Raw genomic sequence first — 20121 nt, 5'->3', positions numbered from 1 at the left:
ATATATATATACACATTTCTCGTTGTAAAAAGAATAACGCTAAAAATTATTTTTAAAAAATATAATGTAACAAATTTTAATCTCAAAAGACAATTGAAGTTTATGGCAGGCAAGATGACAGTCCTTTCCTTTGAGTGCTTTACAAATGTAAAATATATGTAGATATAATATATATAATTAAAGAAAAAGCATATCTTAACTTTTTATATACAATAATAGATATCCATATTTTTATTATCTATTAGCGAATAATATTTTTATTGTTCAGAAAGAGATAAAAACTTTTTTGTTATATAAACATCTTATATATAGATTCATTGCTTTCTTACTTCGAAAATAACACAACTCGATAAATTAAGATTTCCAAAAAAGAAAATATTTTTTAACTTGATAGAAAATTATTAGGAAACTAATCAAATCAATCATTATAGGCAAAAAGAGTATATATTCTTATTCTTGTTCAATTTTTTTTATATTAAATTAGATTTTTATATTATATATATTATAATTATTATATTATATATATTTATTATATATATTTATTTATTATTATATTTATTTATTATTATATTATATATATTATATTATATATATAATTATTATATTATATTATAATTATTATATTATATATAATTATTATATTATATAATTAGATTAATATAATTTTTTACTTGTAAAAAATTTTCACAATTTTTAAAAATCCACCCTTTTTGAATTGTAATGATTTTGATGATTTTTTAAATGAAGTCAAGTTAAATTACGCTTAATAAGTAATAACAATATTTACTGAACTCATTTATAATAACTCAAAAATCATTTCTGAGTATGTTACTTCTGAAATATAGTAACGATATATCTGGTAATAATGCATATTCATTTTTCATTATCACTGATTATTATTATTGTTATAGATGAAGGTTTCAGAATCGTATTTATTGGTACTACTGGCAATGAAATAAACCAGATATTAATATCCATTGTGTAACTAATTTCTTAAGTGATAGTCGCCTGAAGTAACCGAGTGATCGAATAAAGATCGATTTTTTAATTAGAAAAATTAAAACATAATATATGTACATATAAATATATATAAATATATATAAATATATATATAAATATATATTAATATATACATAATAAATATTTTTTAATATATATTTTTATATCATCGTATAAAATTATTAACTGTATATAGAAAACTGTAACAAAAATCGTGATATTTCTTTCATTAGTTTGAGAAAAATTATGTATTCTTACTATGGTTTCTATTTAGGACACATAATTACTTAGTTCTTCAAACATATTCTTCGTATTTGAAACATTATATTGGTTATTTTCACATCTATTGTTACTTATGCATTTTCTATGCACTTGTTGATTTCTTGTAAAACATTAGTCCACACAGATACGCTGCAAATTGCTTTGTACATTCGGAAATATTTATATATTAGCACTGCACTTGGGTTTCTTTGTTGCTTTTCTGCTGCTTTGGTGCATGAATTTCAAAACTTTTCCGGAGTGTACGTTGAAGTGCGGCTGACCGTCAGATGCGTGCGTCGTCGCGGTCATGTTCGTATGAATCATTGCATATTTAAACTGGATAGTATGCTATTACATTACCAGCACCCAAGGGAAGGAGAAATGACCCTACTATTCTCTCTCTTCTTATATCGATGTTGTGAAAAGTTACGATAAATGTATGTAAGTAAGGGCTGCATGAAATGAACGTTTAATGAGATATTCTTATTGGCCGATCATGGTAGAGAGCGCCTATTTGATGATTTTGTAGGATCTTCCAGTCTTTATGAAGTTATTCTAGAATATACATCGAGTTTTCATTGGAAAATACTGAGTGGAAAATATTGAATATTGAACAAAAAAAAAATTGAAAAACAGAGAACAACTTCTTTTACCTCTCTGAAGAAACGTTTGTCCTATGTATAAACTGATGTTTTTCTTCGGGTAAAAACGAAAGTAAAAAGAAATAAGGAAAATGACACATAAAAGCACAATTAATCGTACGTTAAAATTAATGCTCACCCTGTGTGGTATATGGCCAGGCACAACATGTGTTATAATCTGCAGGGTGTACTGGGTTATCGCATTAGCAATAGATGAAATTTGTCATTGCCGTTATCTTTTAATGCATTTGCATTCTAAAGATATTTTTGATCTGATGGACTGTTTCAGTAGTTTCCTAACGCAAGTAAAATTTTCAATTAAATTGATTATATTTTGGCTGAATGAACGGTAAGTACAAATGTTACAGTAAATAATTAACATATGTGTTACCTAAAGTCATTTCCATTATTTTCTGTCATTACTTTCTATATTTATTATAATTATATAGATAAACAAATAAATAAAATATTTAATAATTATTATATGTTATACACAAATTTTTTTAAATTTCTGACAATAAGGGTATAAAAAATTTTTGTACACATTTTATTTTGCCAAAATGTAAATAAGAACGGAAAGTTAAAGTATCATTTAAAGAAAATAATACATAAATAAAAACATTTGTATTTTAAAAAATTATTTAGTGTTTATAAAAATACTTTATACAGTATACTTCTCTAAATACACAGGCTTCTGTGTCTTACATTTTTCCCATAGCCGAATAATCAAGTTAATAATTTGTAGAAAATTCTTTGAAATCTTGATGATAATGGCAGAGGACTGGAACGATTGCGCTAGCAGTAACATCAATATGCGCGAAACAGCATGCAAAGCTAAATTAGCAGATCGTATCACTAATGCAATGTTTACTCTTCATACATTAACTATTGTTGCGTATAGTATTGGCATTCTTTTGGCTGATGTCGACATCTCCGAGCAATCCGAACTACCTCTTCTCTTAAAGGTGGAGCTTCCTGTTAACATAAATACAAAACGCATGTATAAAATGCTTCTGACTATGCAATTCGTGCATCTTATCATGTCCGGCTGCGGAACAGGTCTATTAAATGCTTTGCTCTTAACTTTAGTAAGTCAGTTTGGTAAGCAACGCATGCGAAATATACATGTCATAAATAATATATATTGGTAATTATAAAAATAATTATAATACATATTGGTAATTATAAAAATAATTGCAATATTGTCTTAAAACGATTTTTTGGTTATTTAATGCATTACTTTGATTGATACACATAATGATTGATAGACAAAAAATCATTTTTCTTTCTAGACTTTACATGTAGGTGGTCAAATGGATATTTTGCGTTGCTGGTTAAGTGAACTCGTACCACGAAAAAATGAAGGATCCGAGGCTGTCATGACAAATAGAATTATTCGCAAACATCAAAGAATCATTAATTTTTCGGAATATATTGAAGATTTATATACATACATCGCGTTAGTGCAATTTACATCAAACACTGTGCTGATTTGTTCTTTGGGATTTCTTATTGTAACGGCGAGTAAAAACATTAAGTATTATACATAATAATGAATACTGCATTTTATAAAATTAAACGTTAATTTTTGTAACAAAATAAATTTTTTGCTATTAATTAAAGTAACGCAGAAGTCTATTTATAATTTTGGAACGTATTTAATAATTGCTACTTTAATAATGCAGGCAATTGGCAGTCCCGATGCAACGGAACACATAGTACGATCTCTTTTATTTTATACCGTGACGAATCTCGAAGCATTTATATTTTGTTACGCAGGAGAATATATAAAAAACAAGGTTAGAGATGAGAAAATAATTATGAAAATAATGATTATTTTGAGATTGTTGGAAGAAGAAATTTTAATACATATATTTTAAAACATATAAATTAATACATATTATGGCAACCTCTTTTAACAATTTTCAACATTCAGAGTAAAGCTATCGGAAATGCAGCGTACAATTCCGCCTGGTATGAAATGAAACCTAAAAACAGTCGTAATTTAATATTCGTGATATTAAGAGCGCAAAAGCAATTGACACTTACAGTTGGAAAAATAATGGATCTCTCCTTAGAATCATTTACAAGTGTAAGACTTATACATAGTACATACAATAATTTTGGACAATAATTATATACGTAATATTTGTATCAAGATACTTTCTATATAAAATTTACTTTTTGTCTATCTAAATTTTTTTTCTACCAATCCATTAAGTTTGTAAATTTTTTATAGCAATATTTAAAACGTTCCTTGGTGACAAAATCTTCTGAAATATTAATTTCTAATATAAAAAGACCGTACTTTATTTTAGATCATGAAAGCATCAGGATCATATTTGTCAGTATTACTGGCTATGCAATAATTACGTCATATATTTGAAGATTTTTATACAGTAGTCGTGAAGTATATATTATGAAGTAAATATATCTTCACTAGATGCATATAGTACAACACATATTTTTTATGGCTTAAATAGTAGTATATAATTTAAATATTCTTAAATCTACATTGTAGTAATCTATAATAGAATATAAAATAAGTCATTTTTTAAAATGTTATCAGAGTACCTTAGCTTTCTATTTTCTAAGAATTGTAAGATAATTATATTATGTCATATCAATAATATTATTAATCAATAATCAAAATTGAATTAATGAAAAATACGATAATCTGATGTGACTTTTGTGTTTTCCATGTCCAGTTTTACACACATTTCAATTTTTAAAGAAAATATTAAATAAAATAGTTAAATAATTAGGTATACATTTCTCGTTATAAAAAGATAAATGATTTACAAAATGATTTACACTAAAATTATTTACAAAAAATATAATGTAACGAATTAACGAAATTATATCATTTAATCTGTTTGAATATTCATTTGCGCAAATTCTGATTGATATATATGTAATATTATTTCACATACATTTTCAGATACAAATCCATGCATTTGTTAATCTTAATTGTATTTTATCCGTATCTATATTTTATAACAAAATCACTTTTAGCTATTATATGCAAATTAATGTAACATTTTGTAATATTGTGTATAGTTGCCCGTTTGTTCATTCTTGAGAGATTAAGACATTTTCTAAAACATCGTCATGATTGATCATTGGACATATATATCGTATCTACGTCCGCACGTATCGTTACATATTTAAAGTGAACAATTCACGATTATAGTACAAACGCACAAGAGAGAAAAAACCTCACGTATCTTTCCATTTCTTATGTTAAATAAATGAAAAACCAACAAAATGTATTCGCGGTCTATGCGCTCGACATGATGAAAATATTTAATGAGCAACTCCAATTACGATCAATTGTTGATGGTTGAATCTATTGAAATTTCTTTGAAACTTCCAGTTTTCTTCATGCATGTACCTATAATATGTAGAAACGTATGCGTTTGATCAGAATATATTTCTTTTATCTACCTGAAGTTTCTTGTTCTACGCATCTTGATGAATTCGCTGTGTACAACGAAGAATAAAAAGAAATAAGAAATTATGACTCGTAAAAATACATTTAACCACACGTTGAAATTTATGCTCGCTTTGTGTGGTATTTGGCCGGGCGCATCGTTTGTTCTACCTTGTAGAATATTTTGGATTGTTTCATTGACAGTTACCTTATTCTGTCACTACCGTTATTTTCTGACACATGTACATTCTGCCGAAATATTGGATTTAATGGATTGTCTGTCCAGTTTCCTAGCATATTCTAAAATTATTATTAAGTTCCTTGTGTTTTGGTTAAATGAGCAGTAAGTAATATTATTTAATTTGTATACAATGTTGCATTAGATAAAAATATTACAATTGATGTCACTATAATCATTCATGTCAAAACTAGCGAAAAATATATTTTCTTATTTCAAAATTACAATTTTACAGAAAATTTATTTTTATAATAATTTTCTCTTTAAAAGTAGAATTGCAAATAATATTACTATGTAATCACCATTCTTTTTAAAATATTATGTGTGCATTTCATAATTTGACCAGCTTCAGGTAAGAAAATATTATAAAGCGCTTTAATTAAAAAATATTGTAGCAATATTTTTATTTTATAATATCAATATATAATTATATTCATTATATTAATAATTTATAAACAAAAATTATTAGTAAATAAAAATCAAACAAATCTTTATTTGTTAATTATTTGTTAATTTTAAGTGCCTAGACATTTACATGACAATTAAGATTATTTTGATAATATGATTAATAAAAAGCAATTATTCACAGAAAATTCGTCGAAATTTTGACAGTGATGGCAGAAGATTGGAATGATTGCTCTAATAATGACATCAGCATACGTGAGACAACACGCAAAGCAAAAATATCGGATCGCTTTACAAATGCAATCATCACCCTTCATACGATGGCAATTGTTGCATATTGCATTGGTATTATCTTAGCTGATATTGATGTCTCTGACACTACGAAAGAACTGCCTTTAGTCAACAAGATAGAAATTCCTTTCGACATAAACACTCAATTTACATACAGAACTGTTTTAATCGCGGAATTTTTACTTATGATTCTTTGCGGATGGGCGACTGGTATAACAAACTCTTTATTATTAACACTGGTAAGTTAAAAATTCTTTATCCATGCAAATTGTATCTAATTAAAATGATAATATGCGTTTGAATGCCAACGTAAAAGATGCAAAAATTAAAATGGCTTATAAAAAATTCTTTGTGTTTTGACGATATTATTTAATCATTGTACGTTTATTTAATTCGTTTTTTGAGGGGAAATATAAATAATGATTCATCCAAAAAAATCAAATCTCGTTAAAAAATTTGTATTCTCCGAGGCATTTTTAAAGAATTACATGTCCTTGTTCGACCGGTTGTAAGACACGCAATCGATCGCTAACAACATTGCGCACGTCTACTAGCCTACATTTTTGCTTTCTTTGCTGTTCTTTTTTTACAAAAATATAATCAAAGAACATGTCAGACATCACATGTAACCGGACTCACGGTTCCTTAAAACTACGTTGGAGAACAGAAAGTTGATTTTCCTGAACAAAAGTTGATTTTCTTTTTATAAGATCTCCTAAATTTTGTGTTAGAGATCCTAAAATATTCTGTATACATCTTATTTTAGTTTGTATCTAAGATATTTTTATTTTTAGTTTCTTATTTTTTATTTTCAGATCTTACATACGGCTGGCCAAATCGAGATTATGCGTCATTGGTTGATGCAGCTTGTGCCTCGTAAGAATGAAGATAAACATAAATCAGTAGCTGCGACTACAAGCAAAATTATTCAAAAACACCAAAAAATCATCAGTTTTTCAAGAAACATTGAAATACTTTATTCGTATATTGCATTGCTTCAGTTTGTGTCAAACACAATAATGATATGTTCTATAGGTTTTGTTATCGTAACAGTGAGTAATATCATTAAATACAAAACTATTGTAATTCTTCTAATTGTAATTGACAATAATATTATTTAATAATTTATTTTTTATATTACATAGTATTATTTATATTGTATATTTATACATTTTCATTTTCTTTGTTATGTTTAATTTATATTTTATATCATATTGTTGATTTGTATTTTTAATAACTTCTCGTATATTATTTTTGCAATTTTTCAGGCAATCGGAAGCCCCAACGCGGTTGAACAAATAATGAAATCAATTCTATTCTACATTACAACAAATCTCGAAGCATTTATATTTTGTTATGCTGGAGAATATTTGAATAACAAGGTTAATAACAAAATAATAACAATGATAAAAATATATAATATATTATTTTCTATATCTCGCAAAATATTGTAAAGAATACTGTGAATATTAAAAATTTTATTATTTCCATTTTCATAGAGTAAAGAAATTGGTGTCGCGGCGTACAACTGTGAATGGTACGATTTAAAATTTACTGAAAGTCGAATCTTGTTATTTATCATATTGAGATCGCAAAAACAATTGACACTCACGATAGGAAAGATGATGGATTTGTCTTTACAAGCTTTTACAAGCGTAAGATTATATGTAAACTTTTTATCTTTAAATACGAAAAAAAAGATAACAAAAAAAGCATATATGTACTTGCTTATTATATATAGACTTATAATATTAGAATATTTATTCTAAAAATATCAATTTTTAAAACAAAAGAAGTAACAGATAATATTGTTTTAGATCATGAATGCTTCGGGTTCATATTTATCAATGCTGTTGGCGATTCAATGAACGAGAGTTCATCAATAATTTTTAAATAATTGTAGAAAATATAAATTATTCCTAATTCACTAAATTCACTAGTTATAAAAACGCACATTATAATACAACATATTTTTTCAAATATAATACAAAATAATCATAAAGCTTCTTATTTTTTTGTTTTATCGGTACATCTACAGTTAAGAAATACTATAAACACTGTTTACTATGTAAAGAATAAAATTTATTATTTGCTTGAATTCTAACAAGTAAAATAATGTTCCGTAACATCGCACTTTACAATTTTTATTCCTGTCGATTCTTTCCCCTCTATATATTTTAGAACTTTTCTGAGAGATCATTGATCACGATTGGCCATCAGGTATTATTGTAATATCTGCCTATGCATAAATTTTTAATTTAATTTAATTTAATTTAGTTCAGTTTATTGCCAAACTCTATGAAAAAAACCTATATGTTAATAGAGTAATAGACAGAAACATAAAATATGAATCATTGTATATTTAAAACAGACAATATACTATTAATAAATTAATGCTCAAGAGAGAGAGAAATGATCCTTCTTTTTTTTTCCTCTCATCCAATGAAATTCACGAAAAACAATAACGAATATGATATACATAATAACATCAAAATAACAAAACGTTTTTATATACTTGTAGGATTTACTTTTCTAAAAACATTTTATCTCAACATTAAAACAATATATTTTTTATACTCGCATAATTTATAATAAATTTTAAATAATTAATAAGATATATTTGATTAACTATTATAATTGTCACTTTGTATACGTAATTTGTTATATGTGCCAGACATTATAATTACGTATATTCTATCTTTTACACAATTACGAAGTTATAAATAGTTTTGATTTATTAATAGTTAGTAGAAAATATAAATTATTCCTAATTCACTAAATTCACTAGTTATAAAAACGCACATTATAATACAACATATTTTTTCAAATATAATACAAAATAATCATAAAGCTTCTTATTTTTTTGTTTTATCGGTACATCTACAGTTAAGAAATACTATAAACACTGTTTACTATGTAAAGAATAAAATTTATTATTTGCTTGAATTCTAACAAGTAAAATAATGTTCCGTAACATCGCACTTTACAATTTTTATTCCTGTCGATTCTTTCCCCTCTATATATTTTAGAACTTTTCTGAGATATCATTGATCACGATTGGCCATCAGGTATTATTGTAATATCTGCCTATGCATAAATTTTTAATTTATGCATAGGCAGATATTACAATAATACCTGATGGTATAAAGTATAGAATAGTTTTGATTTATTTAAATTGTGATGAATTTTTCACATATATATTTTTACATCCCTGATTAGAAATCCGTGTAATATTTGTAATATTATTATCATATTACTAAAACATGAATATTACTAATTACACATAAATTATGATAAACACTTTTCATTATTACAAATAACATTTCATTCACATGGGAATTCTCTTTCCTTCCAATTTCTCTAGATTTTGAAATTTTCCTGAAGTTCCGCAGACTGACTGACTATAGACTATATATAGTCATTTTATCTATCTCCGTACGAATCTTTGCATATTTAAAGTAGACAATTCGCAGTTATATTATCAAGTGAGGGAAAAATGACTCTTTATTTTTTTTCTTTCTTCTCTTGCAACAAATTTGAGAAAAAAAATACGGCAAATATATTTGCGATCTGTGCTGACAGTATGATAAAAATATTTAATGAATACATTTTATTGCATTGAGGGATATAGCTGTTTAATGATGTTTTAGATTTTTTTTTCTATTTCTTAGTCTCGATATTCTGTGATGTATAATTTTCATCAAAATATAAATTATATTTCACCGAACAGCCCATCAAAGATAGACACACACTTGGTTGAAGCATATTTCTTTTGTCTTTTGTCTTTTGTCTCCAAAGATTTTCATTCTTATCTGTCATATATTTTGATAAACTTATTCATTCGGACAAGAATAAAAAGAGCTATACGTAAAGAACGGTACCGAAGTATGTAAAAATTTAGCTCAATACACATCTGAAAATAATTTTACTGAATTCATCAAAATAATTACTTATCAAAATAATTATGTAGATATTGAAGCTTGTTATAGCAGAATATTGAAGTTTCTTTGTATTGTTCATTATACACAAGTTTTTTCTATATAATTATTTTGATGATCTAATAAAATTATTTTCAGATTTGTATATAGCTAACAAAATTTTTATGTTTTAGCAAAATCGTTTTTTTCGTATAAAAAATTATGGATCAGAATCCACTTAATCGCATGGCAAAATTTATACTCACTTTGAGCGGTGTTTGGCCAGGCGCATCATGTGTTTTATTTTCGAGAATGTTATTCATCGTTTCAGTGATAATTATTCAGTGCTGTCATTACCGTTATTTTATGATACATATGCATTCGGCCACACTTTGGGAATTCATGGACATCTTGCCTGTCGTTATGGCACATTCCAAAATGCTTTTTAAGTGCCTTGTGTTTTGGTTGAATCAGCGGTAAGTAACATATGTATGCAAAATTGAAAAAAAAATTTATAAAAGTATTCCATCAAATTTTGCTAATTGGAATACGTGAGAGATTTTGGTTTACATATATTACATTCAGGAATAATAAATATCTAAAACATGTGGTCACAGCACGAAAATTAAGATTGCTTTAAGATCGACAATATGATCGGTGAACATCACCATTCATAGAAAATTCATCGAAGTTTTGACAATAATGCAAGAGGATTGGAGTGATTGCGCTAATAACGATATCAGCTTGCGTGAGACAGCAAGCAAAGCAAAAATATCGGAACGTATTACAAACTTAATTCTCATTCTTCATACAATGACAGTTTCTGGCCATGGTATTGGTGTCATTCTGGCCAATGTCGACGTTACCGATAACACGACCACAGAGTTACGCTTCTTCACTAAAATAGAAATTCCCTTTGATATAAATACGCAACGCACATATAGATGTATTTTAATAACAGAATTCTTTTTCTTGATGATGTGGTCCTGGTCATCTGGTGCAATAAATTCTTTGTTAATAATTCTAGTAAGTTGTGGATGTGCAAATGATATTCAAGATTGCGAAAATACTTAAACAATTTTTTAATTTTTAAATTTGTAACTATATTGTATTTACCATTTAAAAGCATGAAATATGTGACAGATACAAAAATTGGAATAAACTATGTTATCTAAATTACTATTTTCGGATTTTGATAATATTATTTTGTACAATATCCATTTTTGCAGTTTGAACAACTAGTTACGGATTCTAATTAATTCCATAGGCAATGGAATCTTTATTTTCAGACCTTTCATACAGCTGGCCAAATCGATATTGTGCGTTACTGGTTAACGCATCTTGTATGCTCCAAAAATGAAAGCAAAGATGAATCAGTCTCCATCGCAGCAACTAAAATTATTTATAAGCATAAAAAGATTATACGTTTATCGGAATATATCGAAAGTCTTTTTACATATATTGCGCTGGTGCTATTTGTGTCAAACTCGGTAATGATTTGTTTGCTAGCGTTCCTTGTCGTAACAGTGAGTAAGATTATTAAATATAAACTTATAATGTTTCAGAATATAATTGCAAATAATATAACATTAAATATTAACTTACTTATTAATTTTTACTTATTAATTTTTTAAATTTATTTTATTTATTTAAGTTTTTATTAATTACATTTACTTAAAATATGTTGTAATAAAATATAATAATTAAATATATTATTACATATTTAATACATTGTACATTACTCGTGTTATATTTAATAGTTTATATTTAATAATTTTTCTCATACCACATTGTTGCACAATATTACAGGCAATCGGCAGCTCCAACGCGTCAGAGCAATTAGTAAAATCCTTTTTATTTTACTTTATAACGAACCTCGAAGCATATATATTTTGCTATGCTGGAGAATATTTGAAAAACAAGGTTAGCAATAAAATTTATTTAAAAAATATTAATATTTACCATAGAATGTTAATAAATAACAATTTATTGTATTTAATTAAAAAAGCTGTTATAAAGAATATTAAAACATTAAAAATTTTTCTATTATTTCCATTTTTATAGAGTAAAGAAATTGGTTTTGCAGCATACAATTCTGCATGGTACGATATGAAATCTAAAGATAGTCGTGTCCTGTTATTTGTTATACTAAGATCACAAAAGCCACTGACGCTTACAGCTGGAAAAATGATGGAACTATCCTTACAATCTTTTACAAGTGTAAGATTTATATTTATATACATAAAAATTTCGTCTTTATGATGAAAAGTATTTTTTAATATTAAAAATATAAAACAAAATATTCTCTAATATCAAAATACAATATTTTTCTAGATTATGAATACTTCGGGATCATATTTATCGGTATTATTGGCAATGTAATAAACTAGAGTGTCGATTTCTTTTTTAACAAAGAAGTATTATGATTCAAGTAAAAAGACATTAAAGATGTCATTTTAACATCAAAATAATGACATTATAATAAGTAACTTAGCTTACTACTTGGGGAATTATTTGTATATTAGTAATTCTAGGAATTCACATTGTAATATATATAATTTATATTTCCCGAAATATAAATTTAGTACAATAATCTAATTCGCATCTTTTCTTAAATTACAATACATTATATAACGCAATCAGATTTTATATTAATTAAAAATCATGAATTTATTCCTTCAATTTAGAAATAAAATATTTTATTATTCTCTGCAAAAGAATTTTCATTTGCACGTTAAATATATATTAAATATAATAACGATATGCACACATCAATATTATTTTAATTTAATAGAAAAAAATTTTTCTTGATTGAGATTTATCTATATTACTCAAAAATTTTTCGTATAGTAGAGAAAAATAATTATATGCAACTTTATACAAAAGCCAGTGTTTCAAAAATCAGCATTTACTGCGTGACGTTACTATCGCGAATTAATACGATATAATATTAAGACAATAAAATCAATAGTTATATCGTCAATGCATCGGCACTATACCATCAATTGTTTCTTATGAAACATTATCGTCTATTTATTAGTCAGTAGACGATTTCTAAGAAAAGTTGTAATGCCGTGATGGACAAAAATTGACGACATTCTCTCATAGGACGGACGATACATGTAGCTCTCCATATGGATCATTACATATTTAACGTACGCACTTCATGGCTGCATTGTCAGTACCAGAGTATCGAAGATATCTTATTTATTCTCATTTTTTTTCCACAAAGTTTCAAGGAAACATATTTGAGACTTGCACGCACAATAAAAATATTTCATGAGCAACTTTCATTGGTCGATTTGCCAGAGGCATCCGCCCGAATAACTCCTACCCACAACTCATCAGTCTTTACGCAGAGTGTCCAATGATATACATTATTCTGTCATTAGAAGATATATCTCTAAATTCTTTAATTTTCTTAAAAATTCTCTTTTAATAAGTCTTACTGTATTAAATATTTTCTAATGCGTTTGCTTGAATAAATCGAGTGCAAAAAGAAATAAAGAGTTATGACTAAAAGCACAATTAACCGCATAGTGTTTCGTATGCTTCCTTGGTGTGGCATCGGTTCAGACGGAATAATTATTTTAATCAGCAGATTATTTTGGATTATTACACTAGGATTTATTGGATTCTGTCATTGTCTCTATTTTACGACGCATTTAAATGCGCAAAATTTTTTTAACTTGGTAGATTGCTTATGCAGCTTCTTAGCACACGCGAAAGTAATCACTAAACTCATTGCGTTTTGGGTGAATCAACGGTAAGTAAAGCGAGTGTGTAATGTTATTGAAATGATAAATTTTTCATTGTCATTTATAATTTCATTATTGATGTATACATATCAATTAAGATATGTACAATTAAGATCAAAAGCAATAATATATTGATTATATAATTTATAATTTATAAAAAATATTGATTATAAAAAATTACTTAGCCTTTTTTATCTCTATGCACATATTTAATTTTTTATTATTACTTGATGGTTTTTATTATTATTTGATTTTATTATTACTTGATTTTTATTATTACTTGATTCTGGAAAAAATATGATAATTACAGAAATATATAAGAAAAAAATTTCGCTGAAAAAAGAGTTATAGTGATGTTATTTCGGGGATAAAATATTTTAAAAAATAGGCTTCACTGTGGCGCGATGAATAGGATTTTATTTGAATTCGACAGCATGATCGAGGAACAATCATCCACAGAAAATTCGTGGAGACTTTGATGTTAATCACGGACGACTGGAATGATTGCGCTAAGAATGACATCAGCATGCGCGTAATGACAGACAAGGCAAAAATATCGAATCGTATCACTAATATAATATTCATCCTTCACACGGTGACGATTGCTGCGTATTGCATAGGAACTATCATCGCTGATGTCGATATTACAGATAAAATCGAGTTGCCACTTATCAACAAATTAGTACTTCCCTTCAGCGTTAATACGCAGCGAGTGTATAGAGCAATGTTAATCATAGAATCTATACACATGATTCTTACAAATTGGGCATCTGGTGTTATAAATATTATATTTTTGGCTATGGTAAGTTATAATTGCATAAGTAATTATAATTAAAAATATGTATATAATTATAATTATTTGAAATTTTGTATTGTCCTTTCTGTACAATAATATATTAATACTTTGCTCTTTAATGACAAAAACATAACTCTACAAAATTAAAGACTAATTCCGTGAATTATATTATCTGTATAAAATATTTTGTTAAATATATATTTGGAAATTATATTTATAAATTGCTGATATTTTGTTTTATTCTTCTTTATATAAACTATTGATAGTTTAATTATTTTTAAATGTTTAGCTAAAAAATTTTAATTAAAAATAAAATTTTTTGTTAGATTATACATGTAGGTGGTCAAATGGATGTTTTGCAACATTGGTTGGCAGAATTTATTCCTAAAGAAATCGAAAATGAGCAAAAATCAATCATTATCACGATAAACAAGATTATTCTAAAGCATCAAAAAATTATTCAAATTTCAGAAAGTATCGAGAGTTTGTATACGTACATTGCGTTATTGATATTCGCGTCAAACACAATATTAATGTGCTCGCTAGGTTTTCTTATTGTAACCGTAAGTACAATAATCACACTGAGGACAAAAATTTTTCTGTAAACATAAATTTTGCTTATTTGAGCATTAAATAATGCATAATGCTATTATATCTTCTTTATTTTCTCAGGCTCTTGGTACTGATGATATTATGGAGCAGATGATGAAGTGTCTTTTGTTTTTCATGTCAACAAATCTGGAGGCATTCATATTTTGTTATGCCGGAGAATATTTAAATAGTAAGGTCAGTGATGAAAAATAACTACTATAACAATAAAAGAAATTATTAATATTGTAGATAATTTTATGTCTTTTTTTATAAAACAAGGCATAGAATTAAATTTTATTATTAAAGTAACATTACAAACATCTCTTTGTTACTTTTACTTCCATAGAGCAAAGAGATTGGATTTGCAACGTACAATTGTGCATGGTATAATTTGAAATCTAAAGACAGTCGCATTTTGTTACTCATAATATTAAGATCACAGAAACAATTGACGCTAACAGCTGGCAAGATAATGGATCTCACCTTAGAATCCTTTACAAGTGTAAGAAGTTTAAGTAGAATAGAAAATTTTTAGAATAGAAAATTTTGATAGTTAATTCTATCTTTATTGAACAATATATATTTACTATTTACTAGATAAAATATTTTTTTATCAATGCATCTTTTTGTTATAGAAATATTATATTCGTCATAGCAATGTTCTATTTAAATATCAATTCCTAATGCACAACAATATTGTTATAGATTATGAATGCTTCAGGATCCTACCTATCAGTATTGTTGGCGATACAATAAACATCACGTTCATCTCAGCAATTTTTAGCAATCAATAGTCGTGAAGCGGATATACAGACATGTAAATATCTTCACTAGTTATATATTAACACATATTGTAATATTGCGTGTTTTGCTAAATATTATTCTATGAGATAAAGATAATTTTTTAAATAAAATATGACATATGAAGTTACAGTAATCTATACAGTTCTCTTAAAAAGTGCTATATCATTTCGGTTTTTTATGGACAAATAAATCGTGGAAATTTTTCTTTAAATCGAGTTCACAAGTAGAAGATACACAAAGATATATAGATACGCAGTAATTTATTTTTTCTTATTCTCTATCGTCTTCCAAACTTTAAAATATTTTCAAAGCTCACTGAGCAGTCATGAATATACTGTATGAATATACTATGTTCACGCACATCATTGCTTATTTAAAGAGAGCAATTTGCGTCATCGGAGTTCTCGGAGAAAGAGAGAAATGATCCCATCTGTTTCCTCTTTTTTATTAAAATTGTCAGAACCCACAACATATGTGTGAAGTTTACAGAGAATATGATAAAAATATTTAATGAGCTATTTCCATTGGTCGACAGTTCAAGGGTAAATTCGTGTGATAACTTTTTAGGGCGCCCAGTCTTTACGTACACAATAATTGTGTGATACACGTCAATCCATCGAAACGTACATCTGGCAGAAGTAATCAAATTGTATTTCCTTTTAAATCAAAATAAATCAAATAATCAAATTGTACTTCATTTAAGTATTTGTTATACAATACATTTTTTCTGCTCGCCCTTGCATAGAAAAAAAAGTAAACAGAATATAATGATCCGTAAAAGAATTATTGATCGCATGCTAGAAGTTATTTGCACTTTGTACGGAATATGGCCAGATTCACGCATTCCGTTTTGCAAACTATTTTGGATTATTATAACAATAATTATTCAGTTCTATCATTATCGTTATTTTTTGATACATTTTAATTCCGATGAACTTTCCAATTTGATAGATTGTTTGAGTAGCTGTATGTCATATATGAAATTCACGACTAAAGTTATTGTGCTTTGGATAAACCAACGGTAAGTATAATGATTGACATAAATAATGATATAAATAATATGATAAATGATATAAATTGCTTATAATCAAATGACAGTTAAGTGACATGTGATGTATTTTTAAATAATTAACGTGATGAAAGGAAATCTATAATTAAATGATTTAATCAATTACATTTTGTGTTAATTAATTAAATCACATTTTGTCTTAATTAATCAAATCACATTCAAAGATATGGTTGCGTTTAATAATTATATGTATATTTACACGTTTAATATTGGTTTGCATTTTTATTTAATTAAAAAAAATGTAAAAAGCGTGGAAGCTGATTCGAGAAAGTTGAAGCATATTATTAAAACTGTCCAATAACATTTGGGAGATGACAATTTTTTAAGGCCTTGAAATGATCTTCTTTGTGATCGATAGGATAATCGACGAACCAAATCATCCACAGAAAATTCTACAAAACTTTGGAAATGATGACGGAAGATTGGGATAGTTGTGCCGACAATGAAATCTACATACATGAAATGATACGCAAAGCGAAACTGTCGAATCGCATTAATATCGTGATAGTACTTCTTCAATTAATCAGTGCTTTTACATACTGCGTAAATGTCATCTTGGTTGATGTTGATGTCACTGATCATACATCCGAGTTGTTATACATCCACAGAATGGAACTTCCTTTTGACGAGAAACACAAAAAGAACTTACAAAATAATCTTATTAACGCAAACTGTAATTTGTATCATGGTCAGCATGGGTACAGGTGTTATAAATTCTTTACTTGTCGTATTGGTAAGTTAAGGAACATAAGCAATTATCATGAATAGTTGTAACGATATCAAATAAAAGAAACAAATCATCTAACGATATTAAAATCTGAGCAAAGCTTGTGTGTGTAAATGATTGCTGTTTTGAGAAATTTGTTTCTCTTATGTTCTGCATATTTTTTCCATTTATAACGGGGAATAATATTGTGTAATAAACCGTAAGCTGTAAGAAATTGATCAACTATAGTCGATTATTCTCCTCATTCGATATGATTAATTAATTTCTTATAACTTACAAATTATTATACTATATTATTCCTATTGTAGACGACTTTTTATATAAAATGTAAATTCGAGAAATATAAAGGATTTGATTTCTAGATAACAACGAGTTTATCTTGTTGCTTATATTGCTTGCAAATAAATATATGTTACTACCCGAAATTGCAACAACTGAGTCTGCATTTGTTGGCAAGTTGATGCCTTCACGATATGACAATTTTCAGTAGCAACTTGCCAGCAATTTGCCGATAACTTAAAAATTTTCATTATCAAAATTTATGCTGTTGCGGTTATGTTGCTATAATAATCTATATTAATCTATAACATCATGCAATGCAATCATATTACTGACGAGGTAATGCTACTAAACTGCCATTAAACTGCAATATATATATATATACAGTATTGTCTGCGTATTGCTACAATGTAGGTATATTTGAACAAATTGACAAATATACAGCAAGTTGTCAGCATTATAAGCAATCACAGATTTGCGTGATTTTACTGAGACAGGCTTGATTATCTGGATTATAAAGAAGAGCGAGAATTATAATTTTAGTATAAACAGAGGATTTCTTATTTTCAGGTTTTACATGTAGGCGGTCAAATGAATATCCTGTGTTATTGTTTAATGAATTTCGCAACTCAGAAAAGTGAAAAGAAGCACCAATCAATCACAACAGATGAAATCATTCAGAGACATCAGAAAATTATTAATTTCTCAAAGAATGTAGAAAAATTGTTCACGTACATCGCATTGGTGATGTTTATGGTTAATTCGATATTGATTTATTCATTGGCGTTTGTCATCGTAAGCGTGAGTAAAATATGAAAATTAAAATATTATGTATTAATAATTACTGTTTATTGCTAACTAATAAGCGCACGATTATTTTAATTAATTTCCTTATATTTTATAACACATGTATATAAATAAAGGCAACTATTTTCATAATTGCATAACAAGATAAAAACAATCTTACCTTGTTATGCAATTATGAAAATGTGAAATTATTTTTTTCGTCTATAGGCAATTGGTACACCCGATGCAGTGGAGCAGATAGTAAGATCTATTTTCTTTTTTGCTGGAACAAATCTAGAAGCGTTTGTATTTTGCTTTGCTGGAGAATATCTGAATAACAAGGTTAGCGATAAAATGACTTTTATAATGATGATTACAAATGATGCTAAATTTTGTATTAAAATATTTAAAAAAAAATTATCATTAGACTAAAATAATTTTTACAAAGTGTACTGAAAAGCATTTCCATTATTTTCACATTAGAGTAAAGCGATTGGAAATGCAGCATATAATACTGCATGGTATAACTTGAAACCTGAGAATAGCCGCATCTTATCATTTATAATATTAAGATCACAAAAGCAACTAACGCTCACTGTTGGAAAAATGGTTGATCTCTCCTTAGAATATTTTACAAGTGTAAGACTTATGCATAGCATAATAAATTAGCATATAAATTAATTTTGCACATTATTCGGATATATAATAATTAACAAGTGCGAGAAAATTTGAAAAATAATTCTAGATGATAAAATAAGATAGAATAACAAAATTGTGGCGAATTATCTTTTAAATACAAATGTTTAAATATCCACGTGCTTTAGACACCTTTACATAAATATTTAAACATTTATAATTAAGAAACAAAGCTAAAATCATAATCTTATTGTTCTTGATTTTCTCAGTTTTAGAATCACTTCTTAAATTTTCTTCCCTCTATACTGGACACTCTGTATATAACTTATAACAAATACTTTATATATATGTATATATATATATATATATATATATATATATATATATATTAGTTATAGTATATATTATTTACTTTACTTTATTTATATCGTGTACTTACTTATTATAATTAAGTTTAATTTAACTAAATTGTCTATTAATTTAAATTATC

General features: G+C 26.7%; 5 protein-coding genes across 5 annotated transcripts in view; all 5 read left to right on the top strand.

The window, feature by feature from the left end:
• Positions 1-2176: 2176 nt before the first annotated feature.
• LOC105624759 (odorant receptor 4-like) lies at positions 2177-4270 on the top strand. Its single transcript, XM_012206113.1, has 6 exons — positions 2177-2250; positions 2647-2989; positions 3194-3421; positions 3587-3700; positions 3838-3993; positions 4220-4270. Exons 1-6 carry the CDS (start codon positions 2177-2179, stop codon positions 4268-4270), a joined length of 966 nt encoding a protein of 321 aa, XP_012061503.1.
• Positions 4271-5603: 1333 nt separating this feature from the next.
• Positions 5604-8136, top strand: LOC105624758 (odorant receptor 13a-like). The gene is made up of 6 exons (XM_012206112.1): positions 5604-5677; positions 6162-6507; positions 7084-7320; positions 7537-7650; positions 7768-7923; positions 8086-8136. The coding sequence occupies exons 1-6, from the start codon at positions 5604-5606 to the stop codon at positions 8134-8136; spliced, it is 978 nt and encodes a 325-aa protein (XP_012061502.1).
• A 2751-nt stretch (positions 8137-10887) lies between these two features.
• On the top strand, positions 10888-12567 carry LOC105624735 (odorant receptor 4-like). Its single transcript, XM_012206090.1, has 5 exons — positions 10888-11211; positions 11475-11711; positions 11995-12108; positions 12250-12405; positions 12520-12567. The coding sequence occupies exons 1-5, from the start codon at positions 10888-10890 to the stop codon at positions 12565-12567; spliced, it is 879 nt and encodes a 292-aa protein (XP_012061480.1).
• Positions 12568-13697: 1130 nt separating this feature from the next.
• On the top strand, positions 13698-16086 carry LOC105624757 (odorant receptor 4-like). Its single transcript, XM_012206111.1, has 6 exons — positions 13698-13951; positions 14403-14745; positions 15066-15302; positions 15412-15525; positions 15677-15832; positions 16036-16086. The coding sequence occupies exons 1-6, from the start codon at positions 13698-13700 to the stop codon at positions 16084-16086; spliced, it is 1155 nt and encodes a 384-aa protein (XP_012061501.1).
• A 1016-nt stretch (positions 16087-17102) lies between these two features.
• Positions 17103-20121, top strand: part of LOC105624756 (odorant receptor 4-like) — a 6180-nt gene continuing 3161 nt past the window's right edge. Inside the window, 6 exon segments of the mRNA XM_012206110.1 lie at positions 17103-17155; positions 17590-17833; positions 17835-17936; positions 18780-19010; positions 19224-19337; positions 19479-19634. Coding sequence (XP_012061500.1) covers positions 17103-17155; positions 17590-17833; positions 17835-17936; positions 18780-19010; positions 19224-19337; positions 19479-19634 — 900 coding nt within the window.

This window comes from Atta cephalotes, assembly GCF_000143395.1.
Source record: "Atta cephalotes unplaced genomic scaffold scaffold00087, whole genome shotgun sequence".
Lineage (NCBI taxonomy): Eukaryota > Metazoa > Arthropoda > Insecta > Hymenoptera > Formicidae > Atta > Atta cephalotes.
The sequence above is the reverse complement of the archived record's forward strand: the minus strand, read 5'-3'. Positions and strand labels throughout refer to the sequence as shown.